We start from the raw sequence: 12,978 nt of genomic DNA, 5'->3' as shown, positions 1-12,978 counted from the left end.
TCACATGCAATCAAAAAAATCATAGTTAAAACACAATTATCACTTACTCGTGACATATAAAAAAAACCCAAAACAAATAAACAAAATTATAAGCGTACAATCGCGATTCAAAAGTGCAATATTTTGTACTTGAGCTTACTTCCCTCAAACGGAGCCCTCGGGAGACCGAACCCAGTCATAGCGGGTGGATGTGCACTCAAGTGTAACGACGGCTTCCGATTGGCCGGTTCATTTGCTGATACGCTGAAGGCTCATTGTGTGTACAGAAAGATGATCTGTTTGATGGGTATTTTAGAAGTATGGCGAGTCGCAAGAAAGTAAGATTCTTTATGTATAACAACTTCTTTTATTGTATATAGAGATGTTGGGTTTTGTGAATACATGTTCTCTGAATTTGCGTTCGATCCAATCAAAAATCATCTCAGTAGATATGGTGAACTACTGCGTGGCTGGAAACTCATTCATCCAAGTATAAAGCAGGACTTGAAACTGACAAGAGTTTGCACCAGTTTACGTCGGATCCAGTCATCCGAGAAAATGGATGTAGTTTGTATGCAACCCACAGACATAAAAAACATGTCATGTGTACAAGTATCCCACCTTCCTAATTACGTTATGTAGCAGAGACATGACTCGGGTGCACGAGTCATAAATCAGTTTATTTTGTTTAAGGCGCATAGCCTGATAGGTGTTAAAGATCACATAAATGCATAAATCACTAATTGACATCGTTATAAATGAAATCCCGTCATTAATTCGATCTTCAATTACCTTAAATCGACGTTTTTGACAACAGTGCACAATTCTCAGCCGCAAACGAAATTTCAACCAATCAGAGCGGCGCGTCTCCGTGACGTAATTGTAGGTATATATATGAGGGTCTTTGCAGAATTTATCCACATTTCAGGGGGTAAACTATTTTGTTTACAGGTTTGTACAAACCTGAAATCGCGACAGCGGTTGTGAAAACTGAAAGCTCTATGTTCTCACAATCTACTATCATTTAGTTTTGTCTAGTTTCCAAGTTACAACCCTTGTTTTCATAGACGATTCTGTCACAATCACTTGGCGTCGCTAGGTTGTAATCACTGTTAGGTGGTATAAACCTACACGTTATTTGTCACCATTCACTTGATGCTCAGTTATAAACCTAATTCTGATCACTGCCTTTAATGGTCATTATCCTTTCTACTTGCACCAATACCCGGTAAGAGGTTTTACTCCCAATGTAAAACCTGGGAATAGGTTTAACTAGATTTAAGTAAAACCTATTCCCAGGTTTTACTAGGAGTAAACCCTCGTCCCGAAAGTACCGGTTTGGAGCGATCAGCCACCGAAATCTGCATTCACAGGAAAGGAAAAACAAAAACTCTGACAACAGTGTTTTAATTGAAATTGAACGTCATTGTAACACTTCCGTGAGCGACAGTTTGTGTTGTACCGGAATCTCCCTCTGAAGTAGGAACCGACACTGTCGCAGACGTCTGAGTTTTCTTTGGAGCTGAACATGAGAGAACATCTGACGCCATTGCTTGTTGTTGATCACTGGTTCTCTTGTAAACCCTCACTGCCTCGCTTTTGTGACCTACAATAAAAGAATTCATCTTGATAAGTCATTTCAAATTGTACATAACCGTTTGAAAAGCAATTTATATGATATTGTAATCGCTTTGCTTGGGGCCATCATTGGGATTCGAACCCGGATCTTGGCATGTTAACCATAACACATGTTGACATCACAAGTTCTAGCATTTAAAATCGCCAAATTGCAATTTGGCCCAGTCACTTCAAGTTTCATTCGTGTTTTGCAGATATTCATTGAGTTACATACCAGTTTGTTCACAAATCTGTTGCTCGCTTATGTTTGCCTCGTAGAGACGGGTAGCAGCAGTGCATCTGAGCGAGTGGTTCGTTTTCCTTCCTTCAATTCCGGCTTCAGCACATATTCTCTTCACCGTTGTCTGGATTGTGTTGTGGCCCATGGGCGACTCTAGGTACCATTTTCCATCCTTAGGTTTCTTCATCGGGGTGAAGTAAAACGCATTTGCTCGAGTTGAAGATGGTAGGCTGGAAAGTTAAATTGTGTTGACATAGAATCAATTAAGTATGAAATGTTTGCATTTGTCATTTATATGCCCCTAAACCAATGCGTGCAATCATCATCAGGGAGTAAAATTATAAGACAATTTACATGCAGTATGGGTCAAGTCACCCGCATGATGTGATTAAATGAGTGGTATATCTAAAGAATGTATAACATGTATCAGAAATGTATCAGAAAACATCTAATACATACCAAAGTGACTTGTACTTCATGAAAAGGCGCACATAACATCGTTCCGGGTTCTTGGTATTTTCATACGCTCGCACCTTTTTCTTCTGCAGTTTCCTGTCTTTCACTCCCCCGGCATTTGTCTTAGAGACGTCTTCCACATACTGCAGGTACCTGCGGCCGTTCTGGTCTGTATGTGGGCCTGTAATCTGAGGTTGTTGGTGTAGTCTTAAACTCCGATGTTCCTTTCCACCTCTCAAGGCGAAGTTAAGTCCTGGAAAATAAAATTCCGTACACAATTATATAATGTTTATCTATTTTGGTCTTAACACGGGATTCAAAATATCCATCCAAACTTTGTTTGGTTTGGTTTGCCTCAAAGTGAAGTCGGGCATTTTGTTCCAGTTAATCACATTTATTTTCGATGTGAAGGTTTGATTGTAAATGCCAAAATTGCTAATATCCGACTTTTCGACAGGGAAATCAAATGCAAAATGCAACTCACCAGTTAAGTAGAGGACTGTGTCCAGGAGTTTTTGCGGCGTGCCTTCTCCAAGAGCCCCCTTCTCCCACAGAGTGTTCTCCTCGTCTCGAGTTATCACCTCTGTAGGTTTTCTCACGTCTGCTCCAAGACCAGCTGTGGACCTCTCACGCATGCATGCGTCCAGTGCCTGTCTGCTGTCCTGGAACTCTTCGCCTTCCATCAGATTGTAAGGAGATTTGTTAGCTTTCAAGTGTGACGCTATTGCCGTGAATAGCCCATACACAGTAACAGCTGGGTAGCAAGTCCCGTCCACTTTCCTCGCCTCGAATAGGAAATACTTTAGGGCTGTATTTATATCTTTAGCAGTCATATCCAGCAAGTCTTCAGTCAAGACGGACGACGACAGCGCGATGTTTGCATCCATTGACCTCGTCCGACGCTCTTCTTGCCATCGCCTGAATACTCCTTTCGCCCAATCATTTTTGTACCTTGTCGTTCTTGGAACACATCGAGATAATTTCCTTTCAATATCTTCCTCAGTCAAAGGTGCCGCGAAACGGAACAGAAAATCATCATCATCATCATCATCATCATCATCATCAGCAGCAGCAGCATTGTCATCATCTTTCTTAAACTGCGACTGTGTTAAAAACATTTCGTCTTCGCTCTGGTTTGCCATGGTTAGCAATGAGCGGATTCAAGTAACCACGTGGTATATAACTGACTCACTCACAAAAAACACGTGCACTGCGTGAAAATCCCGTGCGTTTTCTAACTTGTGCATTAGAGTTGCGACATTGCTGTCATTCCGAATGTTCGCGGTATAGTGAGGTCCTAATTCCTTATAACGCAATATTTAAAATGACGGTTTATAAGCAAGAGAAAAAACTTCTCCTCAGTTTTGGTAGAGAATGTAAACCTTCGGGGGTCGGGAAATCCCTCGGGGCTACGCCCCTCGGGATTTCCCTACCCCTCAGGTTTACATTCTCTACCAAAACTTCGGAGGCGTTTTTTCTCCTATACTTAATGAATTCATAACAGGTATATTAGTGGTAACGCCATTTACCCGACAAAGCCCCCCATTTGGCATTTATTGTGTCTGGATCGATCAAAGGATTAACCAATAACACGTTGATTGATTAATTATTTTTATACGGATTTCAATGGGGGATTTGTCAAAAGGTAGTGTTTATGTATGTACATTTACAAATCTATATTGAATACACCCTGCCGTGTATGTGTCTCTGTAAAACAACACCCTTCTTTCAAAGGATTAACCGAAAATACATTGATTGATTGCTCATTATTGGCTATCTAAATTATGTTTTTTAAAAGAATGACGCACATTATGCAGTTAGTTGCAACGTGTGCTATCTTGACTGACCAATGAGACTGTACAGCAAAGTGAAAAACCTGAAACGATACATTTCGTGTATTAGTTTGTTGAAAGACACACCACTTGGGAAGTCTGCAGATGAATTATATATCACTCGTTTTTGTGGATATTGATGGATACATTCCTCGAACAAGGTAAGAGCCTGACATTGCTCCTATAACTTTAATTTGTTTTAATTTTAACATTTGCATTTTGTTTTCGTTAAGTTGTCGTTGCTTTCAACAGAATCATTGTTTTCGTCGTGAAGTTGTAATGATACAGACGACATACACTAGGGCGTGCGTGCGAAATATCATTCATTAAGGCAAACTATAAAATGTCTAGATATAGATAGATAGGATATTTATATAGCGCACATATCCACGCACTAGTGCTTGCTCAAGGCGAGGTACTAACGAGGTAGCCAACTGACAGCTGGGTGGACTGGGACACATAGTCACAGCACTTTGTCCAAGTTTACTGCACGTTGCTGTACCCGCAACTAAGTGTATGCACGTGTTCATGTGGCCACCATCTGGTCATATACCAACGGATTCGTGGGTTCTTTTAAGTGCACAGGGTTGTGTTCTGTACACTAGGGGTTGTGACAACACTGAAAGAGTCTGCACACAAAGCTGACTCCAAGGTTTTTACACCCGGTCACAGGTGGGCTCGATCCCGAGACCTCAACCTCGCTGGATCACTAGCCTGGCGCCTTAGCCAGCTCGCCCACCATTTGTTTTAATTTTAACATATGCATTTTGTTTTTGTCACGTTGCCGTTGCTTTCAACAGAATCATTGTTTTCGTCGTGAAGTTGTAATGATACAGGCGACATACACTAGCGCGTGCGTGCGTGCGAATTATCATTCATTAAGGCAAACTATAAAATGTCTAGACATTACATTCCTGTCATACATTCGCAGACCGCTTCTTTTTGTTAAGTTTCAAAATGCAGACAAGTATGATTATAATGTAATTAGGATTATGAGACCAAATATAAAGACGTATATTGACAAGTGTCTACATACTGGGGAGTGAACGTTTACAAACCAAGCAAAATTAGCAAGTGTAGAAATTTATAGCGCAGCATTTTCACTTCGACCCCAACCTCGCTTATGTTACGTTACAAGTTGTGTCATGCAAACTCCTTTTGGTCATGATTCAAATACATATTTAACTACTAGTAGAAAGTAGTTTTGATTTTCTAACTTGATGAAAACAAACCATAATCTCATTAATTCAAATGGACTTTAGTCTGTGTCTTCACGATTTTCAAATATGGCGGCTCCCTGTCAGAATGAATGCTATTTAAGTTTGTTTTTACCGACTTACAAAATCAAAATTACCCTCTACTAGCAGTAAAATATGTATTTTATTGATGGGCAATAGGATTTTGCATGACATCGCTTATAACATAACAGTTTCACTCTTGGAATCGACTTGGGGGTCAATTTAATATTACTTGCAATATTAATGCCACATCGACATTATATTCGACATAATATTATTTACGATAATCATGATAATATTGGTACTTCGACCACAACCTCGCGTCCAAGGAAGAAAGCGTTATATTCATGCAAAATCCTTTTGGTCAGCAATATGTAGTAAGCAGTCTTTATTTTATAAACTCCATTTTCTATCCTGGAAGCGTGGTAGGGGGCGAACCATCCGATTTAGTATATACCACAGGCTTCCACAACACTCGAGAAATCAGCAAAATGACGAGCTTCCTACACATTTTCTATACAACTAACTGAAAATCGTTCCTTCTATGACGTCACTGTAGGCCTCTGGTGACAGAGTTACGTAACCTGTCTGTGGTTTCGTTTGCGGGCGAGAGAGAAGCAGACGGCTTTTTAGCAACTTTTAAGCGCTTGGTATTGATTAACCACAAGCTTTTTTTTAAAAAAAGAATGGTGTTCCGTTTATGACTAACCAGAAATCTTTCACATGCAGTGCTAAAACGAGTACCAAAAAATTGAGCTTTGTTGTTCTTTAAGTTCAAATTGCATGTGGTCAATGATTGAAACTGTGTATTGCATAATGTCTTTAGCAGACAGCCAGGTAGACATATAGGTGTCAATAAACCAGACATTGAGCTATCCCTGTGACAGAGGCTGCTTACCACAATCAACAAGTTTTTTTTATGTAACGAGCAGATTATTTACATGTTTGAGTACACAACCAAGATTAGACTACTGCTCACGACCCTATACACCGGGCATGCATACTGTTATACTGTTTCAGGCTCCACAGCTCAGCACCGCTGTTGATACCACTTTTTCCTCCAGCGCTGGGGGAAATTTAGTGCATCGTTTCAACTCCGATTTCGTGGGCTTTTTTTCACCGCGTTTTTTAACTTTATAGGATGAACTGGCATTCTGATGATTTGTTTCGGTAAGTGCATACCGAAAGGTATCAGAATTTGCAAGGTTGTGTCTTATTTTGCATGTGACATTTAAACAACAAACAATACTGACTGAACAGGTATCACTGTAACTGAATAGGGTGACACATAATAGAATTCACTGACTGTCTGCTCCAGAGTAGGTAATTTACTCATCAAGTTAAACTGTTGCCTAATGGAACTTTATTGATACCGGTGTTCATACATCAGTGTCGTCAGTGATAGGCTGATTCGCACTGTGAAGATCAAGATCCAGTGACTGTCGAAAGAGTAACACATCAAGATCCAAATCCAACAATTGTCGAAAGAGGCAACTTGGGTGTTTGGGTGGTCGGGATCGATGACCTGGTTGGAACACGCCCTCGTACCCATCTGTAGGGTAGGGTACTACAGTCAGTGGATTGACACGATTAGTCATACCGCTGACATTGCTAGGTGCAGCGTGAATCATCAGCGAACACAATTTAAGGAGTACATTTATGGATAGTATTACACAGCAGATACATCACCGTCAATTGTTATATTGTATGACATCAACCATCAACCATCAACCGCTTAGCTTGATGTGAGATGTTGTCACGGTCGTCTACACAAGGGGTAGGATTCCATCCGAGGCTACCCCACACATGTTGTCATGGTTACGTGCCATGAACATGTATCCGTCCTCGCCCCACGTGGTGCTCCAACTGGAATACATACTGGACAAAATAAGTTAGGGATAGTGGTAATTTTATGATTGATATTTTATCAGTATGTCAATGAATAAATACATCACTATTCATAATTTCAAAATTTACACATATCCCTATCGAGTCACATTATAACACTAGTTGTTCTGACATTGTAAAACCTATCTCGGCTTGTCAGTATAATAGGATAGAAACGTCGTTGAGGGCCAAAATACTTACAGGCAATTCGACAAAAGAACTCCGCGAGAATGGAGTGAATGAGTATTGTTTTAAGTGGCTTTAGCAATATTAAAACACTAGTATGGCAGAGGACACCAGAATGGGGTTCACACATTGTAATCATGCGGGGAATCGAACCCGGGTCTTCGGCGTGACGAGAGAACGCTTTAACCACTACCCCAACCACTCTCGAGAGAATGGATTAGAAGGTAAAGACAAAATATGGGAAGAAAGAAGACTCGGCTTTTTGAACAAGAAAATGGAAACCATGACTGTCATATCTAAATCCCTAATCAAAATTCGTTGTGTCGAAGTTGAGGGACCAACATAAATAATTCGAGCTATCAGTGTCCGATTATGACTAGATTAGAAATACTCAGAGAGGCAAGTTTTCCTCGAGACTGCCGTAAGTTCGAGTTTAACAGTGCATGCTTACGCTTCAACTTATGTTTCTTTGTACGATTGTGATTGGGTGTCGGTCTCATGTTTCATCTCACATGAGTGCAATATGTGAAGCCCTGATTTTCCCCGCCATCGTATCACGTGAATGCTGCTAGACCATACATAATAATTCAGTGATCTTTCAAACACGTGTGCCAGTAAATGAGTACCTAATGACTTCATCCGTGCATCTTATCACAAAATCATCTATCCTGCCCCCTCCCCTCAACACCACCTCCACCCCCCATCCCTCAACAGACAGACACACTCATACACATTAACAATAACCTCACACGTCCCCATATTTTCCAAACTTACCTGATTCGTATACCAGGTTCACGTATGTCAGAGAGGTCAGAGACGTACAAAGGCTGTAGGGAATCTTTGCATATGTACAACAGCAGCGAGTGAGTCTGGTTTTACGCCGCTTTTAGCAATTTTCCAGCAATGTCACGACAGGAACATCGGAAATGAGCTTCACACACCGTACCCATTGGAGGAATCGAACCCGGGCCTTTAGCGTGACAAGCGTACGTTTTAACAATTTGGCAACCCTACCACCTCTTGCACGACAACAGAAAGCATATGGGGAAAGGGAGTACCTATTCTTCAGTAGCCAGTACTCCTGGTCGTCCTCGGAACCGTAGCCCACGACAGTAACAGCGTGGTTGATGTTGTTGCTGTTGCATTTGGAGGAGCTGTAGATGCCGCTCTTGTACAGCATGAAGGTTCGGGAGGAGGCGTCAATAGCAACAGAGATAGGCCCCTCTGTAGCTACTGCACTCTTAAGCGCATCCTCAGATTCAGGAACGACAATGGCGAAGCCGGTATCGGTGGCGCCTACGTTCTCGCGGCTGAAGTTGCAGTCTTTTTGCTGTTGGTTACAGACAGGTATTAGGTTATTATGGTATTTGTTGACGTGACCTACTAATATCGGAATGGAAAGATAGAACATAACATACTAACCCCTGGAAGTGTGTTCAGGATTTTAACAGGTGGAAATCAAAGAATGACGTCGTGAGGCCATAAATACAATCAAACCAGAAAGGGTTCGGTTTGAAGCAGTGAAGGGATCATGACCTCTGAGATGCGGCTCTCATAATATAGCCTCAAGAACTTTAAGGTATTATTGCTCATGTACAATTTGTTCCGAAAGTCCCGGAAAAGTATTTGGAATCCGCTTTTTCAAACGAAAACAAACGGCGCATGTGTTGATGTAGGTAAATGCGGTATGTGTCTTCACAAAATGTGAGAGAATAAGCCGATTTATAAAACTCCAAGCCCCCTCATTAGAAATTTTGAAATAGAGTTTGGCCCAGTGGCTACATCGTTCGCACGTCTCCCCAAATAAACCGCGTTCGATTCCCGACATGGTTGAAATATACTGGTGTGCCCAGTTATGATATTCCAGGAATTTTGTTGTCAACGTTTTAAAATCATCCTCATCTACTTGATTACTTCAAATTCATCTCAGTTAACACGACCATGTAGAATGGTTGTCTCACCTCTGCAACGTATGGGTAGGACTCCTCCGTGTCTATGCCATCATTCTTACGAATGTAGTCGAATGCTGACGTCATGAATCCCCCCTCACATCCGTAATTACCTAGTACATAATCATGATACATACATTGCTTATGGTTCACTGAATCTTGTAGCTAAGAAATATGCTCCACATTGTCCTGTGTAGTTAAAAATAGTGTGACCTTGATGTGGATTTCTGACATGACAAATCCACAAGGATTCTCATGTGTCTCAATCGTGTTCTTTTGCTCTGGGGCGTTAGTGAACTGCTTGTGTGAAATGGAACATGCATTGGGAACTGAGACTGATTATACATATGAAACACTTGTGCCAAATGAAATATGCCAAAACGTGTCAAGTAGTCAAAAGGTTACAAGATTTCATGCATACTACCCACCGTCCCTTGAACAGTCGACCAGATTCTGTTCCGACAGAGAGACGAGGCGCCCCGTCTTCCGGAAGTGCTGTCCTTCTAGGGAACACGTGGCAGAGAACGCCCAACACGAGCCACAGGCACCCTGAGACCATGTATACATAATTATGGTAACTGTATACACAAATATACGTGGACGGTTTATATACACCGATAGACAAGGTTACTGTAAACACGGATACACACGGAGTCTGTATGTATACATGTCATTATACTTACATACAGCAACAGACATGCATGGAGTCTGTATTTACTGACATACGCAGAACTTGTTAACACTAGACACTACTTGGACCTCCACCTCCAGACCTACCATAAGTCGTTCTCCTTATGATGTCATATCTTTTTCTGCATCGAAAGGTTGCATCACGATGCAAGCTAGAACTTCGTCTTGACTGGAGGGGTGTTTTGCTGTTGTTTGAAAATGAAGACACAGCACTCACCGTGGAAATATTATGATTGACTGACCTGATCCTTGACGTTCGTGACGTATCCTTCCTTCCGCCAGTCCACTGTGTCCGGAAGGTCGGAAGTGCTGACATTTAGGACAGGCGGAGACTCCTCGTCCCGAGTCCTCCTGTAACCCGTCATCTGCTGTAGAAACTCCTCGTGAGACTGAAACAGCAATTTAACATGTTTTAAGTATATATGTTGTGTCTCACGTCGAAACAGTTTTAGAAAAAAAAACATAAGGCATATAGACCCGACCTTATTACTGTCCTTTTAAACAGTAATAGGGTATGGTCAATATAATTATATGTCTTTCTGACCCTGTATCTAAGCGAGACACGACCCTAAGGCTGTAATTATAACCCGAACACTAATAGGACTTTTACGAAAAAAACATTTTCAGGAGGTCGTGGGACAATTATGCATCATGTGTCTATCACTGGATTGTGTGGTTCAGACATGATTGTTTACAAACAACTTCGTACAGCTGTAATACTGCTGAAACAAATATCTGCTCATGATATAGTCACAGCTGTACAGTCGATTCTTTTCTTATGGTCTGGAGTGTTATGTGGCTTCTATTTTCACTCCATGGTGTAAATGTAATTCATTTCGATCCCGTTAAAACCAAACAGCTATTACATGTTTCACTCTTGGGACGCTGTATGTTGGATGGAATGTATCAGTACTGAATCTGTATTATCGATGTAATCTTTACAAACGTCCATCACTGCAGCTAGGTACAGAGATGATATAAAAAGGTACAAATACACACCGTAATGCAATGTAAGGAACGATATGGTACCTTAGCTATTAAAGCGTTCGATCGTCACGCAGGAGACCGAGGTTCGATTCCTCGATGTGTGAAGGGCATTCCTGGGGTTCCTACCGTCAAACTGCAGCTATGGTGCTAAAAGCGGCGATACAACATGCTCACTCAAATCTTATAAACCTGCCCAGTTTAATCTAAACACCTTTCAAGTTTAAGTCGTGTGAACTTTCAGCTTCAGATTGAGAATCTTACCATATATTACCGTGATATTGCTGGAATATTGCATATTGCTAAAAGCGGTGTAAAACTCATATAGCAGTACTCACTTTGCACCGAAATACAAATGATTTACATATGTTCAAGGACTGCATGTCCATGACTTCTTTAGATCTTGACACAGATCATGAATCTTACCATGTCGGCATATTTGTTTTGTCCGAGTCTGTAGGTATGCTGTCCACGGTCTGCCTCCAGGTTGTGACGTTCTATCACTCCAAGATTGTTTTCCCATATGACTCGTCTGCAACAAACACACACACCACACATGACATACATGCAATACGTGGTCACCTGATATATGCATAAACAGTTATTTGAATAAATCTAACATTAAATGAAAACAATATGCATGTATTTAATTTTGGGTACCATACAACACATATAGCATAATGCACCACACAAACATTTCCTCCTCGTCATGAGAAAACACGAGAGTTGGTGGTAGTTTGGAAAATGCAAATGAATGTTCGATTTAAATGTAATGCAACTAGTATCAAAGTGATTGCCAGAGTCCACCTATCAGCTTCTTCACCACTGATGTACGCCTTTTGGTGCTGCGACTTAAAGCGTTCCCATTCCTGGTCAAGATCGATCATCGAACAGATGGTGGACACCAAAAGTGAGAGCAGCACACACGTACGCAACATCTGTAAAACACCGAGAGTCAAAATATTTGCCAGTTCTTTTCGAATTAGGTTAGAAATTAGGCACAGTGATAATTTATTTAAGAGAAATAAGTAAATCATTCGTTAAATTAAGCAAATAAAACCTGTTAAACCGAACATGCAGTCAATAAATAAAATAGTTATGACATGCTGACTTCCAAACTGGAACTATCAAATTAATCAAGAAATCCGTACACAAAAGAATACCGTGTGAAATAACAAAGGGGTTACACAATTAGATATAGTGCGAAAGAACACTCAGTCTTGACCACACTTAATCCGCTTGGTGTGAATATATATTAATGCAGAAATAATGATATCATTATTTACTAGGTTTAAAATAAAAATAAACCACTGTAAAATATTCACAGCTTGTAGAACACAATAGAGTCCAAACTTACAAACACTGGTAGCACATAATTCAGGACATTCCCGTCCAAGGAATGAAAATATTAAACTCGAAATCTCCATTTGATTTGGGAGGTTTAAAGGTTAGATACTGAAACCCATCTTAGAAACCAAACCACGCTTTAATAAATAAACTACATTTCTAGCCACCATGTTCAGGGTCTACTCACCAAGCAGTTGAACAGAGGATAACAACTCAAGGAACCAGTCTACACCGTCAATGGCACGAGATCCCCTTGTCGCGGGCCCTGCCCTTTGCTGTTGTACTAACGGTATCTGTAGGACATCTCTGAATAACTCATGTCACTGACGTGTGGCATGTCGTAAAAGAAGTGTATCATCAGGTGAAAGCCATTTACATTTCCGTGTACACATCAACCCTGAAATGAGGGTCCAGATGAACAGGTGTTTAACACATTGATTTCCATATCGCGCAGTTATCAAATGAATCTCCTGTTTGTTTCGTAGAAGTTCGAAGTACATCAGCTGTGTGTATAACGGAGTGTCAGATAACAAACAACAGCGTGGACACGTTGTATAGATGCAAGTTCTTTT

At 40.9% G+C, this 12,978-nt stretch overlaps 1 protein-coding gene across 1 annotated transcript; it reads right to left on the bottom strand.

Moving 5' to 3' along the window:
* Positions 1 to 6,709: 6,709 nt before the first annotated feature.
* On the bottom strand, positions 6,710 to 12,723 carry LOC137298026 (cathepsin L2-like). Its single transcript, XM_067830061.1, has 8 exons — positions 12,594 to 12,723; positions 11,867 to 11,997; positions 11,486 to 11,591; positions 10,318 to 10,464; positions 9,814 to 9,934; positions 9,398 to 9,498; positions 8,495 to 8,766; positions 6,710 to 7,229 (listed from the first exon to the last, which is right to left on the bottom strand). Exons 2-8 carry the CDS (start codon positions 11,995 to 11,997, stop codon positions 7,130 to 7,132), a joined length of 978 nt encoding a protein of 325 aa, XP_067686162.1. The 5' UTR covers positions 12,594 to 12,723; the 3' UTR covers positions 6,710 to 7,129.
* Positions 12,724 to 12,978: the final 255 nt, after the last annotated feature.

The sequence above is a fragment of the Haliotis asinina genome, chromosome 10, assembly GCF_037392515.1.
Source record: "Haliotis asinina isolate JCU_RB_2024 chromosome 10, JCU_Hal_asi_v2, whole genome shotgun sequence".
NCBI classification, from domain to species: domain Eukaryota; kingdom Metazoa; phylum Mollusca; class Gastropoda; order Lepetellida; family Haliotidae; genus Haliotis; species Haliotis asinina.
The sequence above is the reverse complement of the archived record's forward strand: the minus strand, read 5'-3'. Positions and strand labels throughout refer to the sequence as shown.

Bases quoted from the DNA above. Each gene is read 5' to 3' on its own strand.
- LOC137298026 (XM_067830061.1), bottom strand. From the start codon at position 11,997: ATGTTGCGTACGTGTGTGCTGCTCTCACTTTTGGTGTCCACCATCTGT. The intron at 10,465-11,485 runs GTAAGATTCATG...TTGCTGTTTCAG, and splicing joins AAAACAAATATGCCGACATG to TCTCACGAGGAGTTTCTACA. The intron at 9,935-10,317 runs GTCAGTCAATCA...ACATGGTCTCAG, and splicing joins TCACGAACGTCAAGGATCAG to GGTGCCTGTGGCTCGTGTTG.